This window comes from Urocitellus parryii, chromosome 9 (genome assembly GCF_045843805.1).
Source record: "Urocitellus parryii isolate mUroPar1 chromosome 9, mUroPar1.hap1, whole genome shotgun sequence".
Classification (NCBI taxonomy): Eukaryota; Metazoa; Chordata; class Mammalia; order Rodentia; family Sciuridae; genus Urocitellus; species Urocitellus parryii.
The window spans coordinates 11,451,701-11,477,945 of record NC_135539.1 but is presented as its reverse complement, the minus strand read 5'-3'; the positions used below and the strand labels follow the sequence as shown (position 1 = coordinate 11,477,945).

The 26,245-nt window shown below is 62.2% G+C and overlaps 1 protein-coding gene across 2 annotated transcripts in view; it reads right to left on the bottom strand.

Moving 5' to 3' along the window:
• Abcc1 (ATP binding cassette subfamily C member 1 (ABCC1 blood group)) overlaps window positions 1-26,245 on the bottom strand; it is an 82,605-nt gene that overhangs the window by 24,329 nt on the left and 32,031 nt on the right. For both annotated transcript variants that reach the window (XM_026409278.2, XM_026409279.2), the window contains exons 6-16: window positions 22,676-22,737; window positions 21,349-21,480; window positions 17,402-17,635; window positions 16,599-16,776; window positions 14,945-15,106; window positions 11,588-11,680; window positions 10,232-10,435; window positions 5,978-6,124; window positions 4,837-4,924; window positions 2,993-3,068; window positions 1,614-1,740 (exon numbers count right to left, since the gene is read on the bottom strand). In XM_026409278.2, the coding sequence (XP_026265063.2) occupies window positions 1,614-1,740; window positions 2,993-3,068; window positions 4,837-4,924; window positions 5,978-6,124; window positions 10,232-10,435; window positions 11,588-11,680; window positions 14,945-15,106; window positions 16,599-16,776; window positions 17,402-17,635; window positions 21,349-21,480; window positions 22,676-22,737 (1,503 nt within the window). The remainder of the gene's footprint in view (window positions 1-1,613; window positions 1,741-2,992; window positions 3,069-4,836; window positions 4,925-5,977; window positions 6,125-10,231; window positions 10,436-11,587; window positions 11,681-14,944; window positions 15,107-16,598; window positions 16,777-17,401; window positions 17,636-21,348; window positions 21,481-22,675; window positions 22,738-26,245) is intronic.

The following is a 26,245-nucleotide window of genomic DNA, read 5'->3' as shown; positions in this document are numbered from 1 at the left end:
CCCGGGGACAAGGCCGGGCGTGGGAACTGGAAGCTCCATCTCTGATCTAAACGCTCAGATGAATGATCAAACTGCTGGCTGCGATATCCTAACCGGTAAAAGGCAAAACGTCAGAAAGTCCTGACCCTAAAACCCACGGGCAATTCAGACAAGGTAGGCGCAGGCCACACCAGAGAAACACCTGGAGAAAATCAAGACTTTACGCTTTGAGCACGCCGCCCCCAGGGCAAAACAGCCGCAAGATAACCGTCTGGCCCACCATTAGCAGTGCGGCTCCAGGGGACAGTGCTGCTGAGCCAGATGGCAGAGCAGATGGCCTCGACGTGGGGTGTCCCTTTCCTGACTCTGACTTCAAAGTCACGACAGCGTTTCTCAAAATAACAGCTGAAGTCGTTAACTCGGACCCACGGCTGGGGGTGCGGTCTCAGGCACCGTGACAGGCGGGCGCCCTGGGACAGCTGCCCAGACGAGGTCCAAGCCTGCTCTCCCTGCAAGACTTCTCAGGGTGTCTGCTAAGGTCACCGTCCCTGGTGAGCGGGGCCTGGGGCTCGTGTTCCCCAAACATCCTGCAAGACTTGGGAGCAAACCCGCTGCAGGAGACGGGTGTCAGAACTCAGGGGCTCACTCCACGGCAGGAGAGGAGGCTCCCGGGGAAGAGTCGGCCTGGGAACCCCGGCTCCGCGTCCCGGGGCTCTCTCTGGGGGGTGTCACAGGGCGCTCCGTGCCCTGGTCTCCCGGCCACACCAAGAACTCAGCCAAACCAGACCTGGGACTGCTCCTTTCCTGGGGAGGCCCTGGGGATGCGCTCCCAGGAGTCACACCACCAAGGTGCGTTTATGACAGAAAGAGCCACAGCCAAGAGCAAGGTGCAGAGACCTTGGGGCACCAGGGGGGACAGACGGGCAGGAGTGTGAGTGTTCTCTGCACGTAGATTGAGCGCCTACTGTATGCAGGCACTGTTCTCAGAGCTGCTGTCCTAAGGGCAGGGAGGAACTGGAAGCAAAATCCTGTCCTCGGCCGGTGGAGGAGAGGCCTGGGGTGGGGAGGGGACGCTGGGGACTGGAGCGAGTCCGTCCTCAGAAGGATCCCAGCCACCAAGCAGAACTAGGACCCGGCCGTGATGGGTGAGTGACGAGGCTGGGGACACTGAGGGTGGGGCCTGGGAGAGCGTCCCCTCCCCTTCCTGGCCTCCGGGAGCCTGGTCAGCGCCCCACCCCTGCGTCCTCTGCGGAGCTCTCCAAGGCCTCGTAAAAGGAGCCGGTTCCTCTCCTTATCACACTCCAAGCTTCCTGCCGGAACCCTGTGGAGAACTGTGGTCGTTTACACATGGGGCAGCTGGAAATGCCGGGGCAGCGGCGAGGGACGCCCAGTACTGGGAGGACAGTCCCCTGGGCCGCTCGGGCAGGGAGTGAGGCCGGAGTCCCCTCCAGGGCTGTGGCTGCTCCGCCACCAGCCGTTCCCCCAACACAACTATAAAGGACACGCTCCGGTCCCCTGGGGCGGCCGGGGGAGAGCAGTGAGAGGGACAGACAGAGGGACGGACAGGGGGATGGACGGGGGGACGGACAGGGGGACGGACGGGGGCACGGCTTCTGCTCCCCCGCACCCCTTACCTTCAGAGCCACGAGCCCCTCCACCTTGTCCATCTCGGCCAGCAGCGCGGAGAGCAGGGAGGACTTCCCGCAGCCCACCTGGCCCACCACGGCCACCAGGGCGCCCTCCGGGACGGAGAAGGTGATGCTGCAAGGACACCACACGTCCAGCCTCAGCCAGCCGCCCCGGCCACCGCGCCGGGCCCCCCGAGCAGGGAGAGATGCGGGGCCACCTCCCCCCACCCAGTCTGCGCCCCAGGAACGGCCCGGGCTCCAGGTGCGAGGCAAAGGCCCCAGGGTGAGGGACCAAGAGCCGAGTCCGGGGACACTGGCCATGCTGTCCCCCGAAACAGGACACCTCCAACTGAGCCCTGGAACGTTCTCACAGGCCAAAGGGAGGGAGGGGGTGAGTGGAGGAAGGTCTGGGGTCCCCGGGCAGCAGGGGCTGGCACAGGGGGCCCTGAGACTGGAGGAGGGCAGGAGGGCCCAGCACAGAGGAGCGTGGAGCAGGGGAGATGGGCAGGTAGGAAGGCAGGAGGGACTCAAGTTACACCTAAGGAGGGACTTCCTAGACCACGGGTCTTCCGGCAGACGTGGTTGGGGAGTCCTCAGAAGGGCCTGTCCCCTGCCTGATGAATGGCAGCTCCAAGCTGACCCCAGTCAGGGACAGCTGTTGGGGGCACAGGGGGAAATCTGGCCTCTTCAAAGGTCCCTCTGGCCCTGGGTTTTGGGGGCTCCCTAAAGAGGCTGCTGATCAAGGTCACCAGTCGGGAGGGGACAAGGGGCACCTGACAGTTGCCCGGGGACGGGGCCATTCCCCGACACCAACCCTGGTGTGGAGTGAAAGACAAGGGCAGGTGGGCAGTGCTGGGGGTGCTGAGGCAAGACCGCCCTGGACCAGCCTGGTCACTCCCCTGCCTCTGCCCTGCAGACCCGTGACTGGCTCAGGGAGGGGTGGGTGACATGATGGGGACCAATGAGAGGCAGGTCCCCTGGAAGCCCTGCCCCAGAGCTGGGGCCTCTGTCCGCACACTCTTCTCAGAGTGCAGCAGCCCAGAGGGACGCGAGGCCAAAAGGGGGACAGAGTTCTGGTGGCCCTGTGTGAGACCCTGGATCGCACCATACCTGAAAGTGGAGCTACTCAGCTATGGGAACCCCAGATTCCCCTGTCGCCCGCCTGGGCAAGGGTGCCACTGCTCACGATGAGAGGCGCCCCTCGGTGCTAGGCACCCTCCTGTCTGCTCCTGGGGGCAGCCTGAGCCTGTGTGGCTGGACCTGTTTTCCTGATGGGTCCACTGAGGCCCAGAAAGTGACCTCTCAAGGCCTCAGAGGCGGCGAGCGGCTGGGTTTGCATCCACCTTCGCCCACGGCGCTCTGCCCACGTGTGCCCAGGCCCCCACCTGTTGAGTGTGGCCGGCTCGCCCCTGGCCCAGGTGAAGCTGGCGTTCTCCACGGTGATGCTGTTCGTCCCCCTGCCTGGAAGACACCCGAGGGCACAGTCAGGCGGGGTGGCGTCCCGAGCAGAGTGCCCTCCTTCCCCTCGGTGGTCTGACCTCGGACGCTGGACCCCAGGGCCCCTGGCTGCGTCTAGAAAGGTCATGGACTCTCTGAACAGGACACCAGGCCCCAGCTCGGGAGGAACTGGACGCGCCCTCTGGGACTGGAAGCTGGCCCATCCCGACGCCTGTGGGGCGGGGGACCTGGGTCACCCTGCGCTCGGGACCCCTGCCCGCTGTCTCACGGCTTGGGCAGCTCTGGGCAGCAGCCGAGGTCAACGTCCGGCATGGCACCCTCGGGCCCTTCAGGTCCAAGGTGGGCCTCTGTCCCCACCCCCGCAGCCCCTCCGAGTCCCCGGGATACCCCCTGCCTGCGGGCTCACCGCGCAGGACACCAGCCACAGTCCACTCAGGACAAGCAGAGGAGGGGCAGGCAGGCCGGGGTGGGGCCAGGTAGGACAAGCCCCCACAGTGTGGCTTCCAGGGGACCCGGCTCTGGCCAGTGGTCATCTACCCTCCCCCGCTCTCTGTTTACGCCCGTCTCCCTGGGGAACGCCTCTTCACCAGGCGCCACCTTAAACCTCTGGGGATAAGAGCGTCCCCCCCACCCAGTTGTCAAGCTTCCCGGGAGGAAGCTGTTGGGGTTTTCCTTAGTTTTTGTGTGACTCTGGGGCGGACCCAGGGCCTCTGCAGTGCCACTCAGGGGCTCTTCCCAGCCTTGGAAGCCACCGAGGACCCTGGGACCTGGGCTGCCAAGGTGGTCGCAGGGACCGTGGCGGACACCCCAGGGAGCCGGAGGGCCGCGTGGCCCTGACCAGGGACCCTGACCCTTGCAGAGGCCGAGAAGGACATCAGTGCAGGAAACGGCCCTGGCCACTCGGGTCAAGGCCCGTTTCACAGAGAACCATGGCCCCGGGGGAGCCCGTGGCCTTGCCCCCACCTCCTGGTGGGACGCCTGGTGCTCAGGGGCAGGGAGCAGGATGCCAGCACCCGCGGGCAGCGGCCCTCCGCAGGGACACCTCAAGGGACATCAGAGATCACTGATTGTCAGAACCGGGGTGGGAGCTGCCCCATCTAGTGGGCATGGCCAGGAGCACGCTGGGCACCGCGACCGTCCTCATGGGGAGGAGCCAGCAGGCCCAGGCGTGACCGAGGGGAGCGCAGACTCCTCCAACCGCTGGGGCTGGGGCTGGCCCCCGACTTCCCCGAGGGCGGAGCCGTCTAGTTACGCAAGCCGCTTCCTCCTCTGCAGGAGTTTCCAGCGGCCCCACTGCCCGGGCCGCACTGAGCACTGGGAGAACGTGCCCGGCAGGGACGTCACAGAGTGATGGGGTCACTGTGGCTGGTGCCGCTCATAGGCCACCAAGTTCCCACGGAGACGGCCGCACACAGGATCCCTGCTCGAGGGGACTGGCGGGAAAGTGTCCTGTGTCCACTGTCCACAGAGGGAGCAAGCCCACAGGGACACACCGTCCAGAGGGGAACGGGGGCTCAGGCCCACAGGACACAGCTGGGGGTGGGGACACGGCCACTTCTCCACCCAGAACAGAACCCAGCTCCAGGGCCTGGAACCTGACGGGGAGTGACCCGAGGCCACCTCCCAGGGAGGAGCAGAAGAGCAAGTCCGAGGGCCTGGGGCGGGAGATAAGAGGGGCCCGGGGGACTCCAGGAGGTGGCCCCCGCTCTGGCCCCGCTCGCGGGGGTCTCGCAGGCAGGCCGCTGTGCACGACCCAGCACCGTGGACCCACCGTCCTTGAGTGGCCTGCGCTCGATGCTGCCGGGCTCCAGCTCCTCGTGGGAGAGGAAGATCCTCAGGCGTTTGAGGGAGACGCTCGCCTACGTGGAGGCAATCACAGGGCATCGTCACTTTCACAAACGCGGCCAGGCTGGACCTCAGCGGCTGCCCCGGGCGGGCGGGGAGCCCACGTCCTCCCCCTCCCCCAGGGCAGCTGCACAGCCAAGAGCAAGAGGGGCCTGGGCTCCTCCTGCCCCTCAAGAGCCACAGAGGCAGTAGGACGGAAGGACGTGGGGACAGGAGAGGCCCTCGATAAAAAGGGACTCCAGGGACCTGACCCCCGAGGCAGGAGGCAGGAGGCCGGGCCTCCCCGGACTCTCACCAGGGCTCCCAGGGCTCGCCCCTCCCCCTGCAACCCCCAGGGACAGTGCTATTTTAAGTGGCGGTTGGCAGCCGCGGGTGGCAGGCGTTTGTAGGACAGTGGTGCTGGGACTGCGTCAGGAGAAGGGCAGGCCGTGTGCAGGGCCCAGGGGGAGGCTCTGAACCCGCAGAGAATCCTTCAGCCAAGAAGCAACAGGGGGTGAGGGGGAGACACGGGGCTGGGGGCCCCGGGAACACGCCTGGGGGACACTGTTCCTCGAGGTCCCTCCTCACGGGCAAAGCCTACGACCAGAGCGGCACAACCCCATCTCCGGGGTGACCCGTTTGTGGGGTGAAAACGGGATTTAAGTGGATTGGCACACAGTGAAGGGGGGAAGTGGCGGAGGGGCAGCGGGGATGCAGCAGGAGCGTGTCCTCTGCCCGCGGGGCACTGGGGGGCCACCACGGGACCCCAGGGACCTGCAGGGCCAGGGGAGGGGGCTGGAGGGGCTGAGGCCTATGGGGGGGGTCGTAAAATCAATCAAGCGGGTCCAGGGCTGCAGTTTAGGAGGAGACAGGCTAGGCCAGGGCGGGAGAGAATGTTCCGGAAAGGCCCCCCAGAGCTCGGGAAAGCTCGCTGCTCAAGCCAGGGCTCGGTCAAGAGCACCAGGGGACGCTTCCTCTGGGGCCCAATGGAAATGGTGGGGCGGCTCGTGTCCGGGCCTCGTCCAGCCCCTGGGGCCCACGGGAGCGCAAGGCAGGTCCTGAGCTGCGGGGAGGACGGCGCCCGGTACCTGCACGATGCTGCTGATGACCATGGGCAGGATGTTGAGCGGGAAGCGGAGGATGTTGAACAGGGCCAGGGACACAAAGGCCTTCTGCGCGTCCAGCACGTTGTTCTTGTCCACGGTCACGTAGACGGCGAAGGTCGACAGGGCCACCTGCAGCAGGGCCCCGGAGCTGAGCAAGAGGCAGGCCTTCCCCGGGCGCAGACGCACGGGCAGCGCCTGGCACCAGGCAGCGCTCAGCCACCCCCCAAGGACGGACCAGGGCAGCCAGTGACGGGGCCGACGCCCTGGCCTCCCACCAGCTGGGTCGGGGACGAGGCACCTGCGGTCACTGCTCAACCCCAGGCGCGTCCTTTCTGCCTGGGCCTGCAGCCCCCTCTGCCTGAGGCCACCTCGCCATCTCCAGAACAGCCTGGTCACTCCCTCTCGGCCTCCAAGAGCTGCGCCCACCCCGGGCCCGGGACAGCCCTGGTGTGCTGCCTCCCGACCCTGGTCCTCGGGACACCTGCCAGCACCTGGGCAGTGACGCTACATAGTCGCTGTCTCCTACGCGGAAACACCAGCTCCTTGAAGGGCCTAGACCCACCCCTGGTGCTTAGGGACCCTGAGGACAACTACGATGGCTCAGCCGTGAGGAGTCCCACTCCCCTGTGCTGTCAGTGCAGCCACCTCAGAGTGAGGACTGGGCAGCGAGAGCTGGATCCCCAGCAGCCCGTGCTGGGTGGCATGGACTATGGCATCATTGACCCAGGTGGTGACTGTGGGCAGGGGGCTGCAGGAGGGGGTCACTGGGGGCTGCCCAGGGAAGGTGCCTCTGCCCCACAGCCCCGTCCCCTCCTCCCCTCGGCTTCCTGACCTGCGTGAGCTGAGCACCTCTCCTGCACCGGCGCCCCCACGACGGCTGGCTGCCTCACCCTGGGCCCAGAGCAACGGAGCGGGCCGGACTGAGACCTCAGAACCGGGAGCCCCAGATCACCTTCCCCTCCTCTAAGTTGCTCCTGTCTGGCATTTTGGTCACAGTGATGCAAAGCTGACTGACGGCACGACCTTAAGTTCATTTCCTCTCCCAGGGACTCAGATGTCTGGTGTGTAAAACGCAGAGGGCAGATCCAGGGGCTGCCTCCAGGTCCTTTGGCTTATACAGGAAATGACTCAACGCCCGGCAAAAGGAACGTTTAAAGAGAATAAAAAAAAGGAACCCAACAGCCCAGGCCGGGTCCTGGGGAAGCCCTTCCTGTCCCCACCTACACAGTCAGACTCGCCCACGGCCGGCTGCTGCCACCCCCAGCCATGCTCTAAGGTACCTGCCTCCACTTTTTGGTTTCGTGTCTCTCAAGACCTCCCCCTTGTTGCTCTGGGTGACGGGGTTAGGCTTCTGTCCAGGCTCCTTCAAGCCTTCCCTCACTCCTCTGCAGATTCACGAGGGTGCACATGTGCCAAGTCCCCGCTCTGCAGACACAGCGTAAGTGACGACAGAGACTCGCCCGTGGGATGACACAGGTCACACTGGAGGAGCACAGGCGAGGCGCCCACCAACCTCTGAGATGGAAAACGCTGAGCGCCCACCGCGGCTGTTTTAGGACAGTGCATGAGGGGGACGTGAGAGATGCCAGGTCCCGGGGCCCCCAGATGGCACCCCCAGTGGCCCTGGCCTCCCAGCCTGGCTTCCGTCACCCACTGCCGGGTAAACACGGCGTCACCCTTGAAGCGCAGGAATCCGCCGTGGAGAGCCCCGCGGGCCCGCAGCGCAGGACACAGACTTTGTCCTAATGCAGTCAGAGCCCAGTGCTCGGGCAGGGCCGCGGCCCCCAGCTGACCCCAGGCCCGTCCACTCCTTCCTGCCCCAGCAGCCCCACAACCTCCGTCCCTCAAAGCCGGGGCCTCCACCCTGCCCCACCTGCCCCGAAACCAAGAGGCCAGTTCAGGGTCAAGGACGGCCACTTATGCTGTCCAGCGTCTTTCCCCGGAGCCCAGGGCAGGAAGTGACAAAGCGGAGGCCGGCATGCACTCAGGTGACACCCTGGAAACCACAGGTTCTGCCTAAGGCCAGGCAGAGCCAAGGGTCACAAGAACCCCGACACCAGCGCTCGTCACCCCCCCACCCCCGTGCTGTCCTCAGCAGCACGACTTCTGCACCCTGTGCAGTCGCAGCAGGAAGGGAGAGGAGACAGACCACCGTCAGGACTGACGCACCGCGGCACATGGTGCTCTGGAAACGCTCCCGAGGAGCTGGTGTGGGCAGGGCCTTCACCAGGGACCTCTGGTTCCCAGCTCGGGGTATTCTGCTCCCAAGGGGACATCGGCCAACATCTGGAGACACTTCTGATTGTCCCAGCTGGGGAGCGCGGGGCAAGGGACTACTTGACACCCAGCGGGCGGGGACGCTGCCGCCATCCTGCCCTGCTCGGGAAACAAAGGGGACTGGGCCAGTGTCCACCGCACGGAGGCTGAATGCTGCCTGTGTGCAGGCCATCTGGAGTCCGGGGTGCTGACCTCGAGCGCTTCTTCCTGCCTTTTAAGCATATGCTTGGCCGAGCTCAGGGTGGGGTGTCGGGGGCTTGTTAGCCTGGGGCAGGCCCCGGTTCCATCCCCACGCTATGACACGGTGACAATGCACAACTTATCACAATACAGAAGGGAGTACCTCCCTTGGGCATGATGCACGGACTCTAATGCCAAGAAAAGTAACAAAACAAATCCCCTGTAACAGGGTCCACCATGACGTCACTTTAAACTTCAGAGAGGTCCCTCCGCCCGCCCCACCCAGCCAGGGCAGCTGAGGGACGGAAACGCAGAGGGGACCCCACAGCACGCCTTCCAGGCCTGGGCCCAGAGGACCTGGGGGACCCAGAGTCCCAGCACACACAGGGAGGTCCCCTCTTGGGCGGGTACCAACCCACTGGTGTGGCCCGGGAGGGCTGTGGACCCTAACTCGGGGGAAAGTCCGTCTTGATGGACGGACGTCGGCCGTGAGGCTGGGAGGGTGGGACGTGGCCTGGTTCCCGGCCCCTGTGACTTAACGCCGTCCTCCATCCTGAGGAGGTCCAGGGCCAGGGCGGGCCTCGGGTCACACCTGAGCTGAGGAGGAGTGCGGCGGGTGTGCAGACTCGGAGAAGAACACTCCGGTCCTCCCTGCGATTCTAAATGCCTGGCAGTGCCGACACTGCCCGCCAGTCCAGGCCAACACTGCCCGCCAGTCCAGGCCAACACTGCCCACCTGTCCAGGCCGACACTGCCCGCCAGTCCAGGCCAACACTGCCTGCCTGTCCAGGCCACCTTTGCCCGCCAGTCCAGGCCGACACTTCCTGCCGTCCACCGACCGGGCACTCGGCCGGCCCGGCGGGGCCCAGACGGCACCAGCAGCATCTGGAGGTCAGAGTGCCGGCATCAGGCCCTGCCCCGACGTCCAGCTGGACAAGCTGTGTGTGCAGCAGCCTCCAGCCACTCTGAAGGCTCCACCTCAAGCTCTCTGTCCCAGCTCTCCTCAGCTCAGGGGACAGCCGAGGGGAGCCCACCAGAGCCAGCGTCGGAACACACACCGCGACAGGAAAGCCTCCTCATCAGGAAAATGTGAGGTTTCAGGTCATAGAAACTTCCAGAAGCCACAGTCACCCCCCGGCATCCACAGGGACGGGCTCAGAATCCCCCATAGATACTGAGGTCCAGGGGTGCTCTAGTCCCTGGTATGAAGGGGCACAGTGTCTGCAGGTAGCCTGTCCATGTCTGCCTGCGTGCACTAGATCATCTCTGGATGCTCAAAATACCTGACAGTAACGTTTAGCTCGGTCACCAGCTGCTATAACTGCACTGTTCAGGGGACAATGACATGGAGAAAGCCCACACGTTCAGCACAGACGCGGTCTTTTTCTCTAAACACATGGCACTGGGGACTGAACCCCAGGGTGCTTTAACACTGAGTCACATCTGCAGCCCTTTTATTTATTTTATCTTGAGACAGGGTCTCACTGAGTTGCTGAGGCTGGCCTCGAACCCGCCAGCCTCCTGCCTCAGCCTCCCGACCCACTGGGATGACAGGCGTGCACCACCGCGCCCAGCTCAGCTAACGCGATTCCTTGTAAGAGAACGGCTCAGGAAGGAGGGCACTGGTTCCTTCACGGGCTGCCCGGAAGCTGTAAAGGGCTGTGCGTAAAACAGAAGGGGCTGGGGGTGCGGCAGCTGGCGAACAGGTGACTGGGGAGACTCCCCGAGACAAGCAACCTTTGAAGAACACTGGACCCAGGAGCAGCCGGCCCCACTCACCAGGAACGGGGTGCAGACCCAGGTGAAGGTGCCCACGGCCGCCAGGTAGGCGGACTTCTTGAGCACCTTCAGCTCCTCCTGCCGGATGGCCATGACCTTGTCCTTGAAGGCCAGCTCCCAGGCGTAGAGCTTCAGCACCTTGATGCCGTTGAGGATCTCGTTCATCAGCTTGATCCGGTTGTCCTTGCTCTTCATGTGGGCCACCTTCACGGAGAAGGGTGGTCAACACCGCACCGGGGACGGGCCACGCGCCCTGACCGCCACCCACCACATGGCCATCCCCCGAGACCACGCCACAGGACCCGCCCTGACGTGCTTCAGCCACGTCCCATGGCCTTTAGAGAAGGCCACTCAAGTCAACCGAGGAGCAAAGGGGCAAACACCCCCCGGTGGCCAGAGTAGAAGGGACGGGCCCCCTCGGCTGATCCAAACACGGGGGACCCTTTTCCTATTTTTAGGCAGTTCGTGGTTGGTACTGCTCTGACCAGCAGGGGCCCGTCTCAGCTTGTCACCTGCCTGGCTCTGTCCTCCCTCCTGGGGCGGGGAAGCCGCCCAGGGCCTTTGCGTGAGAGGCCGGTGCTCACCACGGTCCACCCAGCTCCCGCCAGGCATTTCTTCTGAGCGTTTCACAAGTGCTCAGCAATCTGCTGCTCACACAGACCACCCAGGCAGTGCCAGGTCACCCTGGGTCACGTGGGGGAGCCTTCAGCAACACAGAAGGGTCCCTGAGGAGAGCGTGGAGCTCTAAGATGGCACTGCCCCAAGGACATGCAGTGGTCACAGCCAGAGAGCACACGGATACCACCAGGCCTGACTGTGTGGTTAATGAGGTGTGCATATGAATGCAGAGACAGTTCTAGAAGGTTCTGTGTCCGTGTGCTCACAGCGGCTGAGAGGGAACAGGGCATCCCCTCTAATCCCTCTAATCCCTGTTATGGGAACTATTTTGTAACAAGAAAGCACTCGCTCTGTTATTGTATGTTTAAAAGCTTAAGGAATACACCCTCCTGTCTCTAAAAGCCAAGTTGAGCGCTGTGCAGAGGGTCTTTGCTACTTGACTCTTGCAAACACATAATACAAGAAATGAGCAGCTCTATGATAAAGGACGCCCGGAGCCCACTCGGCCTGTCTTAGGAGCTCTCCCGGGCTGCCCAGGACCACCGGGGAGCCTTCCCAGCGCCCAGCGCACTTGGTGAACAGAGCCCCAGGAAGGAGCCCGGGCAGCAGCATTCACAAAGCTCCCGGGCGAGTCCCACGGCAGGTGGGGCTGAGAGCCCAGGGCCCGCGCAGAGTGACCTGGCCAACGTCCCTGCAGACAGGCCGCGGCCAGGTCCACCTGCGGCGTCAGACACCCACCTGGTAGGTCTTGGTCTTCATGGCCATCACGGCGTTGAAAGGCACCATCAGGACCATCACGGCCACCCCGGCCAGGACAGAGGGGCCCAGGTTCTGGGGAGACAGAGACAGCCCGGGCTCAGCCAGCAGCAGAGAGCAGGGCCTGACCCTCGTCCGTGGCCGTCCACCCCCACACAGGCCGTGAGTTCTGGGCAGGTGTTTTCCTTCTTCCCAGTGATGGGGTGTCGGGAGTCGGCCGCCGCGAGGTCCCCCCACCTCTTTAGAAGATGCAAGTCTGCGAACCAGCCCTTGGGGCCGGCCGGGTTTACAACTGCAGAACGGATTTTCTTCCTTCCTTCCCTCCTCCATCCCTTACCAGGGACTGAACCCAGGGGCACTTTACTAACACTGAGCCACATCTCAGCCCTGTTTAAAAATATTTTTACTTGGAGACAGGGTCTCACTGGCTGGCTTAGGGCCTCACTAAGGTGCTGAGGCTGGCTTTGAACTCGCGATCCTCCTGCCCCAGCCTCCTGAGCTGCTGGGAGGACAGGAGTGGGCCACCGTGCCCGGCTGGAACTGTGGACCTTTGAGAAGAGACTAAGGAACCGGGCAGAAAACAGTGCGGCTGGCCTGGCCGCTCGTCCGGCTCCGAAGGCGCTTACCAGTCCGGCTGGTGGCTGGGGTCTTGGAGCCTGAATTCTAGGAGGGGGCTCACACCCAGCACGGCGCACGGTGAACCCGCTCTCCTCCTGGGAGCCTGGAGCTTCGGTAGGCACCAGACAGGGGGCGCCTCCGTGGCCAGCTCCTGGTGAGACCCCGTGGGACAACACCTCCCACCTCTGATCCTCAACTGCTGGTGGGGAACAAGAGCACCCGGGGGACCCCGCGGGGAGAGGGCAGCTGGCTGCTCCCCTGGACCTGACCCTTGGCACCGATGTCCTTTGTTATTGGGCTGCAATAAACCAAAGCCCTGGGTACGACCATGGGCTGATCTGGGGAGGGGTCGACAAGAGGTGAGAGATGTTCTCGTGGCCCATCTGCAGACCAACTGTCCCAGAAAAGTGGTCAACAGCTGAGAGGAGACACAGAGCTGCGTCTTCCAACCTCCTTCCAAATTTCTTGTGCAAATCAGGAGACACCTGAGCTCACAGCCCCGAGTGCCTCTCCTCAGCGGCACCACCCCTGGAGCTGCAGGGCGGCGTGACCGCGTTCCCTTTCGACGTCAGGACGACAGCAGCCTCGTTAGCTCAGCCAAGTGTCCACCCTCCTCCACTCCCAGTTCTAGGGAAGTGCTGTTGTCGATCCACCCCGTATGAGGACACACCTCAGCCGCGGAAACTACTCGGCCCTCAAGGTGGAAGGTGACGCCCTCCCGTAACCGAAGCGGCAACTCTGAGAGCAAATATCAGTAGCCAAAGTGTCCCCGCACCTCTCCCTGCCAGGCCCCACTCTAGAACAGAGCCTGCGTGAACGATCATCTGCCCCAAGAGCCCCTCCATGAGAGGCCACGGTCACCGTGGATCTAGAGACGGAGGAGGAGAGGACATCGAGAAACACTCCCAAGGTCCCAGAGTTGGAAACAGAAGAGGCACGATCTGAACCCGGGCAGCCTGTTCCGGGCCTCTACTGGGTTTATGTTGAAGAGAGACCCTACTGCGGTCTCGAGCAGGGACACCCCTGTCCTCAAGACACCCGGCCACCTCGGGGGGCACTCTTCACCATCACAGTGGGGTGGGGTGCCACTGCCCCCCGTGAGGTCAGGGCCTACAGCCCACAGCTCCCCTGCCCCGATGCCCCGAATGTCACCGGCCCCGGTCGCAAACCACCACCTCCAGCAAGAGGCGGCGGGAAGCCGTTTTCCCAACGGTTCATAAACCAGTCCTGAAGGCAGCGCTCAGAGGGGCGTCCCGAAACACCCCGACCCCCAGGAGGGCCTGCAGGAGCGGAGACGCCCCAGGCATCTGCCCGGAGGTCATTTAGAGACAGAGTCTGGCGTGGGAGGCTGGGCGCGTGGCTCATGGTCCAGCTGTGGGAGCCCTCCGTCCTACCCCCAGCTCTGAGAAAGGGAAGAGGCTCGTGTGTGTGTTTCTTTGAAGTTTCATTGTGACAAAGACGTCATTCACTTTTGCTCTCTGTAGCCACAAAAAGTGGTCAATTAAAGTCAAATTGACAGATAATCTGGGGGTCCCTACTGTGTACCTGGCCTGGAGTTATACCCCGAGATATAAACACAGGTTAGATGCTGTATGCCCGCACACACACGCGTGCACACATGTGCGCGCGCACACACACACACACACACGCGCGCGCGCGCGCGAGCACGCGCACGCACACACGGCCGACTTGGTGGCCTGAGGAAGGGGCCGTACCTCAGGTGACTCCTACTCTAAAGCCCCTGGGATTCAGCAGAGGAAAATATCCAGCTCCCGGAGGAGGAGGGCCTGCGTCAGGCAGGACAGGAGCCAGGGCCCGAGGAGGGCGGAGACCAGCTGGCAGAGGGGGGACTCCCGGCGGAAGGAGGGGGCAGGGACAGAGGTGGGGAGGGACGGGGCGGGCGTCGGGCCTCGGGCCTCGAGCCTCGAGCCTCCAGGCTCCACAGCTCTGCCCTCAGGGAGCCCTCTGTCCAGGTGGACAGACTCCTGTTCCACAACGGGAGGGCCCACCCGAGGCAGGCTGGCCAGCCAGAGGCCTCTCCCTCCTGGGCCGCAAGAGGTTCAGGGACGGGGACAGGACTGTGCAAGGCAACTGGAATGCCCCAGGGACACGGGGAGGAGGCAGAGCCATGCAGGCTTCTCTGCTCTGGCCCTGCTCTAGGTGAACAAGGTACAAGGCCGAAGCTGCCTGGGGAATCCCACTGAGAACAAAGAGGAAAAGGGGCCAAGAAACAGTGACCGTGGGAGAGAACCGAGTCCTTCAAACCCTGCTCCATCTCCTGGATCCATCCGTGCCTGAAGACAGATCCCGGGACTTTTCAGGTCTGGCTCACCCCCAAACGCCTTTGGTTTGCTGATGTAAAGATGGACTCCTGGGAGATCCACACCCGGGGAAGTCCACACCTGGGGAAATCCTGACCAACACCACTGGGCACTTATCAGGGACTCTGGTCACATCTGAGAGGATACGGGGGAGGAACAGGCGGGCATGTTGCAGGGTTGTCAGTCACACACACCGTCAAGGGGAGACAAATGCGCACACACCCCGTGCCATCAAAGAGGACATGATCCCCACAACTCGGGGACAGCAGGAATGTCCAGGAAGGGGTTCGTGGGCCAGGAAACAACACATCAATGACAGCAAGCGGGACCGCTGAGCTGTGGCGGCTCTTATCAGACACCCCCTCCCCCGGGCACTTGAGGGGACGACGCGGATACCCACCAGCCACAGGAGGTAGAGGGCCAGGATGACCTGCAGGGGGGCCGACCAGATCATGTTAATGTACGTGGCCAGGTCCATGAAGCGCTGCGCGTCCACGGACATGAGGTTGACGATCTCCCCGACCGTGGAGGACTTGCGGGCAGCGTTGGTGATCACCAGGGCCTGCGGGGGAAACAGAGGTGGGGGTGAGCAGGTGAGGGCCCCCGGCTGGCCCAGCCCCGGACAGGACGGGACACTACCCCTCTCCTCCCGTCTCCCCAGCCCCTCTGCCTCTCGAGGGCCACGCCGCTGCCCACGGCCCTCCTGGACCTGGCCAGGCCTGTCTGCCTCCCGTCTTGGGCTCTTCCATGTGCCCTCCGGGGCCCTCCACAGCGGGCTCTGCACACGTGTGTGGCCACACACATGGGGTCAGCAGGTCTGGGCGGCCCGAGAGTCTGCGTTTCTAACAAGCTCCAAGGCCAGGCTGAGGCGGCTGGTGTCCGATCCCCAGCCAAGGGCACCAGGTCCCTCAGAGTGGCCCTCCTGACGGCCAAGGCTGAATCAGCCTCCTGGGGCTGTCCAGGGTGAGGTGGGCCCTTAGCAGCCTCCTTCGCCTCTCACCACTAAATGCCTCCCCCACACTGTGACAACCCGATGTCACCAGATGCTGCCCAACATCCCTGGGGAGTGGGCACAGGGCTACAGCGAAGCCTCCCTGGTCCAGGCCCCGGGTTCCCGCACCGCCCACCGCCCACCACCCGCTGCCCACCGCCCACCGCCCACCGCCCGAGGAGTCTGAGGAACGCTAACTCCTGCCCCACCTCCCTCGGGACGCTGCTCTGCTGGCCAAGGTGCAGCCTGGCGGGAGGCCTGAGCCCCCCAGGTGAGTCCTGTTTGCAGACAGGGATGGGGACCCCAGGCCCAGCTGTCTCCCTAGTGACCTGTCTCCCTAGTGACACAGCCCCCGCCCCAGGGGCTAAGAAGTGGGGACGGGAAGAAAACAGGGTTCCTTTCCAGTCTGACCTGGGGGCCGGGACGTGGCTCAGCGTCTGGCCCGCACCAGGCCTGAGCTCCACCCAGCTCCACACGCAAAAATAAACATCTAAGAAGCCGGACTGCACAGGTGCCGGCCAGGCTCGATCCTGCAGGAACCGGCCCCCTAGGTTCCACCAAGGGAGAGAACACGGGCAGCCACAGGGGACCAGGAGGCAGCCTGGCAGCCCCACGTTGAGGACCGGCAGCCCACCTCCCCGGCACAGGTACCCACAGTGACAGGCACAGGTACCCACAGCGACAGGCACAGGTACCCACAGTGACAGGCACAGGTACCCACGGTGACGGGCACAGGTACCCACAGCGACAGGCACAGGTACCCACGGTGACAGGCACAGGTACCCACGGTGACAGGCACAGGTACCCACAGTGACAGGCACAGGTACCCACGGTGACGGGCACAGGTACCCACGGTGACGGGCACAGGTACCCACGGTGACGGGCACAGGTACCCACAGTGACAGGCACAGGTACCCACGGTGACGGGGGGCAGACATCCCGCACGGTGGCCCTGGATCCTGGCCAGCGGTCGCCCCCCTCGCCACCTGGGTCATCTCAGCCCCCCTCGCCCTCCGGCCCCCGGAGCAGGGCTGCAGACCCCCGGGGTCCTGGAGGGACCCACCTTGCGGTAGACGGCCCCGATGACGGCGGTCTTGATCCGCATGCCGCTGACGAAGCAGATGTGGAAGTACTGGTGCAGGACCAGCGTCTGCAGGCAGGCGCTCACGAACAGCAGCACCGTGTACAGGTAGCCCTGCCAGTCGGGGGCCTGGGTGTCGTTCACGAAGTTGATGAGCAGCCTGCGGGGTGGGGGGGGGGACAGCCCTGAGTGACAGAGCGGGACCCAGGGAGTGGGACCCAGGGAGCGGGACCCAGGGAGCGGGACCCAGGGAGCGGGACCCAGGGAGCGGGACCCAGGGAGCGGGAAGACGCCTCCGGCAACTTCCAAGCCAGGCGAGGGGGGCAGACAGGTCAGTCCAGGGTGCACACAGGGCCCCTGGTGATGGGCTGCAGGGCGGCCGGCCTCTCCCAATGCAGCCCCTGCCCTGGGGTCCTCGCACTGTTCTGCCCACCCCCAGAGAGTCACCCAAAGGGGACCAACCAGAGGACAAAGTGACCAAGGTAAAGAGGGACAGAGAAGGAACCAGAGGCCCCGGGGAGACAGAGGAGGGGAGAAGGGACCTCGCCCTGACTTCTAGGTGACATGGGCTTGTGGGCTGTGTCCCAGGCCCTCCCCACCCTGGGCTCGGGGAGTCTGTCTGACCACAGTGCCTTAGCTCAGCTATTCAGCCAAGCAGGAAGCAAAGCCGGGACAGACGGGGACGTGGTGTGGGTCCCCCCAGCCTGAGGGACACTAGGGTCCTCAGTACGGCAGCGAGAGGTCAGGCCAGGAGGCCGGGGGGCGGGGAGGGAGAGGACTCTTACTTCAGGATCTCGGGGCCAGCGAACATCATGAGGTCGTGGATGGCCTTGAAGAGGAAGCTCATGAGGAAGTAGGGCCCGAAGGTCTTGTACAGCACCTTGAACAGGGACGGGGCCCGCTCCCGCTGCGGGGACTTGACAATCAAGGCCTCGGCCTCCTCGTTCACGTCCACCTTGGAGCCCCCCGGGGCCTTGGCGGGGTCCTTGGTGGAGGAGTACGCGACCTTCACGGGCTGCCTGCAACACAAGTGGGGTCAAGGGGCGGAGGGGCCAGCGGGGACGCAGCCCAGACCCCGGGGAGGGACAGCTTTGCACGGGGGGCAGCGGGGGAGTGGACATGGACTCGGGTCCCGACCCTGGCTTGGCCACCAGCCCTCTGAGGGACATCAGGAAGTCCCCTGACCTCTCCAGGCCTCAGTTGCTTCGACTATAAAATGGGGACAGAGGCAGAAGCCACCTCCTATGGCTGTGAAAACTGAACGAGCCACTGGACGTGAGGCTTAGAGGACCGCCAGCCCCCAGCTGGCCCACGCAGGCCCCAGGGTCCCCGTCAGAACCCCAGACCTGGAAAACCCAAAGCCCTGCCACAGAACCATGGAGACTCGCACATCCCAGCTCCAGGACTGACCCCAAGACCAGGCCTCCAGACAAGCAGAGGGACGGGCACCCAGAGATCGCAGCAGCAGAACCCCGAGTCCAGCCAGGAAGCTCCGGACCTTTGGCAAGACCACCCACTGGGAACGGGACAGTCTCTTCCAAACACGGTATCAGGGACAGGACAGCCACGTACAAAGGAATGACTATGGACGCCGGCCTTGCTCTGCCCACAAAAACCAACTCGGCACGGAGCGGCCAGCAACGCAGAGCTGGCGGTCTGTACACCTCAGGAGGAACCTGACCTTGAACTCGGCAAGAGAGTCCGCAGCCGTCGTCATCCCAAAGCACAAGCGACCAAAGGAAAAACAGTGTCAGAACTTCAACGGGAAACACTCCTGTGCCTCAAAAGACACTCGGGAGAGTTAAAAGGAGAACCAGAGGACGGGAGGAAGGGCCTGCGCCGGACACCGGGCAAGGCTCCTGTGTCCAGAACGCACACAGCACCCGAGTCCTGTGACACAGCACCCTGCTTCAAAGACGGGCAAAGGACCCATAAAGAACCCTCCAAAGAAGAGTGGCCAATTGTCCCAAACCCCACATCCACTGTTTTCTCCTAAAACTACACATTCATGAAAGAGTTTAGTCTATAAATTAGGCACAGTGAAAGATTAACGACTAATAAAACAGAACAATGACAACAGACTTTAATAAAATGTGTGTCAACGTGGCCTCTCTCAAAATATCTTACTGGAGTCTCCTTGAGATGGTGCGAGATGACACAATGCCCGTGTGATAAGATGAAGGGAGGTAAATGACACAGGCATTGGGACCCAGCCTTAGGCTACTACCTAAGGATTACCTGAACACAAGCACTGTCGGTCTGATAATCAAGATGGCTACTAAATGACTACCGAGAGGGTAGCGTATACACTGTGGACACATTAGAAAAAGGAATCATTCACATCCAAGGCAAGGGAATGGGATGGTGCATCGACAGAGCACCATTTAAAACTTATGAACTGTTTATTTTTGGAAGTTCTGATTTAATATTTCCAGATCACAGTTGACCAGAGGGAACAAAACCATAGAAAGTGAAACTGTGGATATGGGGAAATAACTATACTTATTAGTTTTTTTTAGGACTGCAACTATTACACAAATCAAAAAAGGCTGTATTTTGCTCAGGACTTCACCGAGTGTTGGTCAGCGCTCTGTAAAATCTCATCTCTGAGGTGAGGATGCTTCCAGTCATCCTCAAACAACACAATCTCCCAACACCAAGGGGCCAGTTGGGATTTTAGCTGGTGTAACAGTTATACCCTGAAATACACGTCACCTGACTGTAAATTCCTTGCCCTTAATTCCTACTTCAAGTCTGGGGAAAGCATATTGATTTTTTTTAAGAATCAGATAGGCTGGTAGGTTATTCACGTGTTTGCAGATTTTTGGTGCCCGAGGAAGATTCTGGAATAAATCCCCTGCAGATAAGGAGGAGTGGCTATGGTCCTTTTTGTCCGATTTCTGTCACTGAGCATAAGGATTCTGCCGTTCAGCTGTGTTGTTTGTGGTATGTATCCACGGTCCACTCCTGGGTGCTGCTTAGGAGCCCACTGGTGGGGGCACCGTGGTCTGCACATCTATCCACCAGCGGGTGGCTCAGCTTGAGCCACCACAGACAGGCGGCCTCAGGTCTGTACGTGTCTTTAGGAGTTTCCAGGCCTCTTGGGTGTCTGCCTGGGAGCGGAACGGCTGGCGGCAGGTGACTTCTTTTTGAACACCGCTCAACTCTTTCCAGAGCCGTCAAACCCTCCTGCACCCGTGCCAACCGTAACCACCATCCAAGACAGCTCCAAGCTACGGTGGCCCCGGGCCGCGCAGAACCCACAGCCACCTCACCCGAACCAGCGAAGCCTGGATTTTCAAACCCAAAGGTAGGAGCCGGGAGGCAGCTCAGACCAGGCCTCTGAGAGGAGCAAGAGGGGCCAGGAAGCGGAGGCCGACCTTCCCGCCCACCACCCCCTCGCTGTTTCTCAAAGACCCGGGACACCTGCAGCCCAGACCCACGCGGGGAGGCACCCTCCTCTGGTTAACGAAGACACCTGGACGTGAGAGGCCGTGCCGAGGACGGCAGCCCAAGGGGACACACGTCCTCCCCACCCTCCACATCCTCAGCAGCGGCAGGGCACATCCGGCTCCCCTTCAGGGTAAAACACAAGTGACCTCTCCCCAAGCGGAGCACCCTGAGGGCTCTGCCCCTGGGGGACCCGCCTCCGAGCCCCAGGAGCCCATCCCCACCTCGACCTCCCGGGCAGGACGGACGCCTCCAGCCCCGATGGAGAAACACCCGGAGCTCACCCAGGCCTGGGACGCGGCTTGTCAGATGACACCCGCGACTGCTCGCCAGACACTCGGAGGACAGCACCGAGGCTCAGAGCGAAGGCGCCCCCTGTCCCCACCTCTGCTCTGGTTCCCCGTCTCCTCCAGGGCAGCCCCGGGGTTGTCATAAACCAGAACTCAGGCCACACCACCGTCCTGCAAAGCTGTCCTCTCACCACACCTGGAGCCAGCGCCTCCTACCTTGTCTCCTCCCGCCCCCACCCCAGCCCCCCCCCCTGCTCAAGCCGCATGGCCCCCTGGTTCCTCCCCAGGGGCCTTGGGACTTTTGCACGGGCTGCTTCCTCCAGCGGGAAGGCCGTTCTCCTGGATGCACACAGGACGCGCTTCCTCCTTTGAAAAGAGTCTCCACTGGAACGTCACCTTCTCAGAGAGGCCATCCTTGACCACCGGCTCTAACACAGTCCACGGGACGCTCTCGCCCTCACCTCACCTTAATCCCACCCGACACTGGCGCTCAAAGCCACGATCTCAACTCCCCACCTGCCTCATCACGCCTCGGGCAAAGGGCACCAAACCTGGAGCACACCCGTCCTGCTCTGGCCCCTGAGCCCGGGCCTCGCCTGCCCTGTCCCCTGTATCTGCTGCGTGGATCCAGTGAGGGCCAGACAGAGGCAGAGCTGCTGGTGCCGGGCCACCCTGCTCCCCAGGGTCACCCCACAGGCTGGACCCACCCCAACGGCAGGAACGCACGGGAGCACACCAGGGCTTGGAGACAGGCCACACCACAGAGGACTCGGGAAGAGAGTCACACGGCTCCGCTGCGCCACCAAGAGCCACTCGGCAGCGGGACAGGCCCCGACTCTCTTTTCCACCCAAACCGCCTCTGCTCCCCCGAAAGGCCCCAGCGCACTCGGCGGACAGTGGCCCGGGGAAAGGAAGCCACCAGAGGCCACGGGGCCGGGCACAGTGGCAGAGGGAGGTGATGGGCCCCCGGGGGTGACAGGAGCTGCACTTACTTCCTGGACTTGGCAAACTCCTTCCTCCAGTTCTTCTCCAGCACGGGCACCACTTGTGCGGACGTGTCCTCCTTGTTCAGGGACCAGAGGTCACTGGCCTCCAGGGGCTGGCGGTAGCCCCGGATCATCAACCTGGGGCCAAGACACAAAGGTGGACAGTGTGGAAGGGGGGCGACAGAGGGCGGCGGGTCCCACTCCATGCCCCCAGGGCCCCTCCATGACAGCCGCAGGCAGCTGACCACTGGCGAGAGCCAAACTGATGGACACAGGGCAGATTACGGAACTGCAGTGAAGGCCATCAGGTGGCCCGGGGAAAGTGGCCTCATCTTTACTGAGACATGAACAGAATGATCAGGAGAGAAACGTCAGGGTGATGCTGACTGACCGCACAGGTGCAGATTCCAAAAGGCCACGACAGGGAAACACTGCGGTCGTGGAGGGATGAGCTCATCGAGTTTTATCCTTTATCCAAAATGCGTGGGAGGGGAGGCGCTGCGGATTCCAGACTTTGGAGCACGTGCTCATGAATATGTGAGCGGCTGGGAGGGGCCCAAGTCGGAGCTCGAGGTTCATGGGGTCCCAGATCCACCTTCTCCACAGCCCGGGGCGACTCCCCGCAGTGTTTTTGGTGCCCTGGGTTTCGACTGTGACCTGTCACCCGAGGCCCGGGGTGGAATCTCCCACTGGTGGCCTCACAGTCGGGCTCAGACAGTTTTGGATTTCAGATTCCAGATTGGGGCTTGGTCGGTCCTGGCCTAAGTGTCTGAGGACTTTCAGGATAAAACGCGAAACCAGGGACTGGGGGTGTGGCTCAGAGCACTTGCCTCGCCTGCGGGGGGCGCTGGGGACATTAGGGCACTGGGTTCGATCCTCAGCACCACATAAATATATAAAATAAAATAAAATCCACCTACAACTGAAAATTAAAAAAGAAAAGTGGACCCAGGATTTTCACCTTTTAGAAAACAATCTCAACGTTACAGAAAGATCCCAGGAACCGGACAAAGAATTCACCTCGTTCACCACCTCGGTGCCACGGTTCCGCCTCTGTCCGTCTCTACACAATGTGCTAGACACCCCAAACCGCCTTCGCTCCCCGAAAGGCTCTGGCCCAGGGAAGGCTCCGCAGCCCAAGCTGGCCCAGGGAAAGGGAGCCACGTCCCCAGGGCGGCAGCTCGAGGCCTGCGTGTCTCTCACACTCGGCTTCGTGAACCTGGGACGGTCAGCGCCCGGCGCAGGAAGACTTGGGACAGGAGCCGAGCCGAGGGACGCCTTCATGGGTCCCTTCCCCCCTCCGCCCGCCCCGGGCCTGGGGCGCTGGCCTTACCCCGTGATCCACCAGAAGGTGATCCTGGACAGGAAGGAGGCGCTGGATTCCGGGCACGGGTTCTGGAGGAGAGAGAGCATGGCGGGGGGAGAGGGAGGTGAGCATCGCACCTTCCATCGCGGCCAGAGCAGCGAGCAGACCGTCTGCTTCAAGGGACCAGCGTCCACTCCCAGGCCGCTCTGCGTCTCACGGATTCCGTGCTTGGGCCCCAGGAGTCAGAGACCCACGGCTGCTCCTCCTGCTTCACCGGCCAATGTCCCCAAGGGTCCACCTCCAGGCACAGGGGCCGCAGCGCCAGCCTGCCTGTCCTGCCACCCAGGACAGCCTGAACCATGGGACTCACTCAGCCAGTGCTTCCTGCCTGACCACCTACTAAGTGCTCTCCAAAGAACTGGAGCCCTGCCTTATCTCGTATCCCACAACCAACACATGGACTGGTGTCACGATTGTCCCCCAGTGTATTCATCGAGCAGGTACTTACTGAGCATGAGCACCTACTACGTGTCCAATGATCTACAAAGAGCTAAACACTTGCATAATTTTATATCCCCCTGAATGTGGCAATACTATCATCTCCACTTCATCCAGCCAGCCAGCAAACATTTCCTGAGCACCTACTATGTGCTGAGCCCCATAAATGAAACTAAACAGAGATGTCACCCCCGTCTTCATGACACTGGGCACCTACAGTGATAACACCTGCACCACCAGCTGGCTCTGCCCCGAGAGCTTCACACAATGACCTCACTCTGTCTTCACAACCACCTACAGCACAGGGATCCTCCTGGTTTGCAGTTAGGGCTTAGCAGGACGGAGGGGAAGGCTTTTCCCAAGGTTCACGGTGGTGGAGCCGGGACGTGAGCCCCAAGTAGTCGGGCTCCAAGGGAAACAGGAGTCAAGTGATCACAAGCAGCAACTGAATCTAATTCATGACGGGGGCCTCAAGGGCAGGTCAGTACCACCAACGAGCCCATGCAAGGGGACAGGGGCCAGTCTGGTGTGCCAGGGTCCCAGAGGGCTTCCCCGAGGAAGACGGTCTAAGTGGCATCTGAAGAGCAAGTGAGACAAGTAAAACCAGAGGAAAGGCCAGCCCTGCCCGGCAGAGAGCAGTATATGCAAAGGCCCCGTGGCAGACGGAGGCAGAGCAGACTCCAGGGGCAAAGACAGGGTCTATGGTGGAGGCTGTCATTCTGTCCACACTGGGGCCACATGAGGAATGGTGGCTTCCGTCTTAAGGGCCATGGGGAATCCCCGAGAGGCTCCAAGCAGCTGCCCAAGGATCTCTTCCCAGAGGTTCTGTTGATGCTGCTCCCCAGTTAGACAGGGGGCCGACAAGGACAGGGACATCAGCTCAGAGCCCCTGGGGCTGCCGAGGCGGCTCTCGCCGGAGGCACGTCCAGGGCTGCGTCCTGAAACACAAGCTCTGGTGGAAGAAGGTGGGGGTCACCGGGCAGTGACGAGGCTTTCAGCAGGGCCACCACCCAACGGCCTCTCCTCCTGCAGACGAGGCCTGCGGGAGGTGGCTACACGACGGCACACCACAGCCACGTGCTGGCCGCCAGGCAGTGCTCCTCCAAGCCCTGCCCCTGCCTTCCAGCCCTGGGCACTCCGACTGGGGGGGGGGCGGGCACCAGGCGTCCAAGGGTTGTTTTGGTCTCAACCTGCAGCCTCCTGGGGGCAACCTCACCACGGGTCAGGGAACGGCGGGGTAAGCCCAGCACATCTCGCGGCACCCACGGCGCACCCACCCACCAGGACCAGAAGGCCCCAAAGCGCCTCCCACTGCCACCAGGGGACACACGCCCTGAAACACCCAAGTCCACGTCGATGCTGGCGGGGGGAGGCGGACATCCCGGTGTCACCCAGGGAAAGGTGATCAGAAAGCCACGTCACTGTTTTGGAAAGAGAAAAAAAGGGAACGAGAAAGCTTGCCCCAGTTTTTCTAAATGACCATCAGGGTGACAAAGAGAGGAGGGAAACGTGTGTGTTCACAGAGAAATCCCAGCGGGTAACTGAAGGGGTGACCCATGTCGCCTGATGATGTCGTGAACTGTTCTGCACACGGTGGCGCGATGGGATATTTGGTATTAAAGAGTCATTACTGTCACTGGGCGTGGTGGCCCAGGCCTGTGTAATCCCAGCAGCTAGGGAGGCTGAGGCAGGAGGCTAACAGGTTGGAGGCCAGCTTCAGCAACTTAGCAAGACCCTGTCTCAAAATCAGAAATTAAAAGAACGGGGAATGTAGCTCAGAGGTTAACTGGGCTCAATCCCCCGTACAAAAAATTACACACACACACACACACACACACATATATATATATAACTGGTATTTTTTAACCTGATAATGGTTTGACAATTATATTTTTAAAAATCTTTATCATTCAGATATTGTCATTAGGGAAAGGTACATGGAAGCTCTAATATTTTCACAACTTTTTGGAAACAAACTATTTCAAACTTAAAAGTTGTGAGAAATAGCCGGGGACACTGGTGCACCCCTGTAATCTCAGCATCTTGAGAGGCTGAGGCAGGAGGATCGCCAGCTGGAGGTTACTCTCAGCAACTTAGCAAGGCCTTCAGCAACCAACCCAGTGAGACCCGTCTCAAAAGGAAAAAGATAAAATTTAGAAAGGGATTGGGGAGGGAGCTCAGTAGTCCAATCCCCAATACTGCAAAAAAAAAATTATTAAACACAAAAACTGATCCACCTCGTCTGGCAATGCCCACGGACGTGTTTGCACAGGTGACATGGGGTAAAGTCCACACTGGTGACTTTACGTGCTACATGCAAAGTGCCTCCAGGAATCCACACAGCCTGGCTGGGGGGTCGGGGAGGCTCCGGCCCTGGCCGTCCACCGCATCTCCTGGGGAGTGTGCCAGGGCAGGTGCCCAGGGCCTCTGGGTGGCCCTGGCATGAGTGGACCAGCCAACTAGGCTGCTGGTCCACAGACCTCACTCTAAACCAGCCTCGGGCTGGGGAGCCTGGAGGACCTGGGTTCGAATCCCGGCTCTGCTCTACTCCAGCTGAGTGGCCCTGGGCCAGTCCCGTAGCCTCAAAGCCTGGACTTGTGCGTTGGAAAGCGGGATCCTCCCAGGGCTGCCAGGAGGGCTGAGGTCGTCCTGGGGCTGGGTCAGAAGCTGGAACTTTCCCAGCCAAAGTGGCTGTTACTCATGGCGGAGGCGGAGGCTGAGGCTGGCTCTGTCGGCGGGTGGAAAGAATTTCCTGAGGCCTGGATTCTCCTCTGGAAGAGCACAGCGGGTTACCAGGATGGACCACGGATCCACCTTAGCGTGTCCGGGTTCCACCTGCAGAACACCCAGGTGCTGCTGGCAGAGGGGCGGAGGCTGGGGCGCAGCTGTGACCCCTCGTTTATGGTCAGACAAATATTTGGGGAGCGCCTGCTGATACACCAGGGTGAGGGCTCAGCGCTGGGGACAGGGGGTGAAGGAGACGTCAAGGCCCCGCCCCAAGCAGCTCCCCGTGCCCGGGGGAGGGGGGCATGGACAGTCAGCAAACCAAGGTGCAGATAACTGCAGAACCATTGGGGAGAGACGCCATCCAGGGGGGGG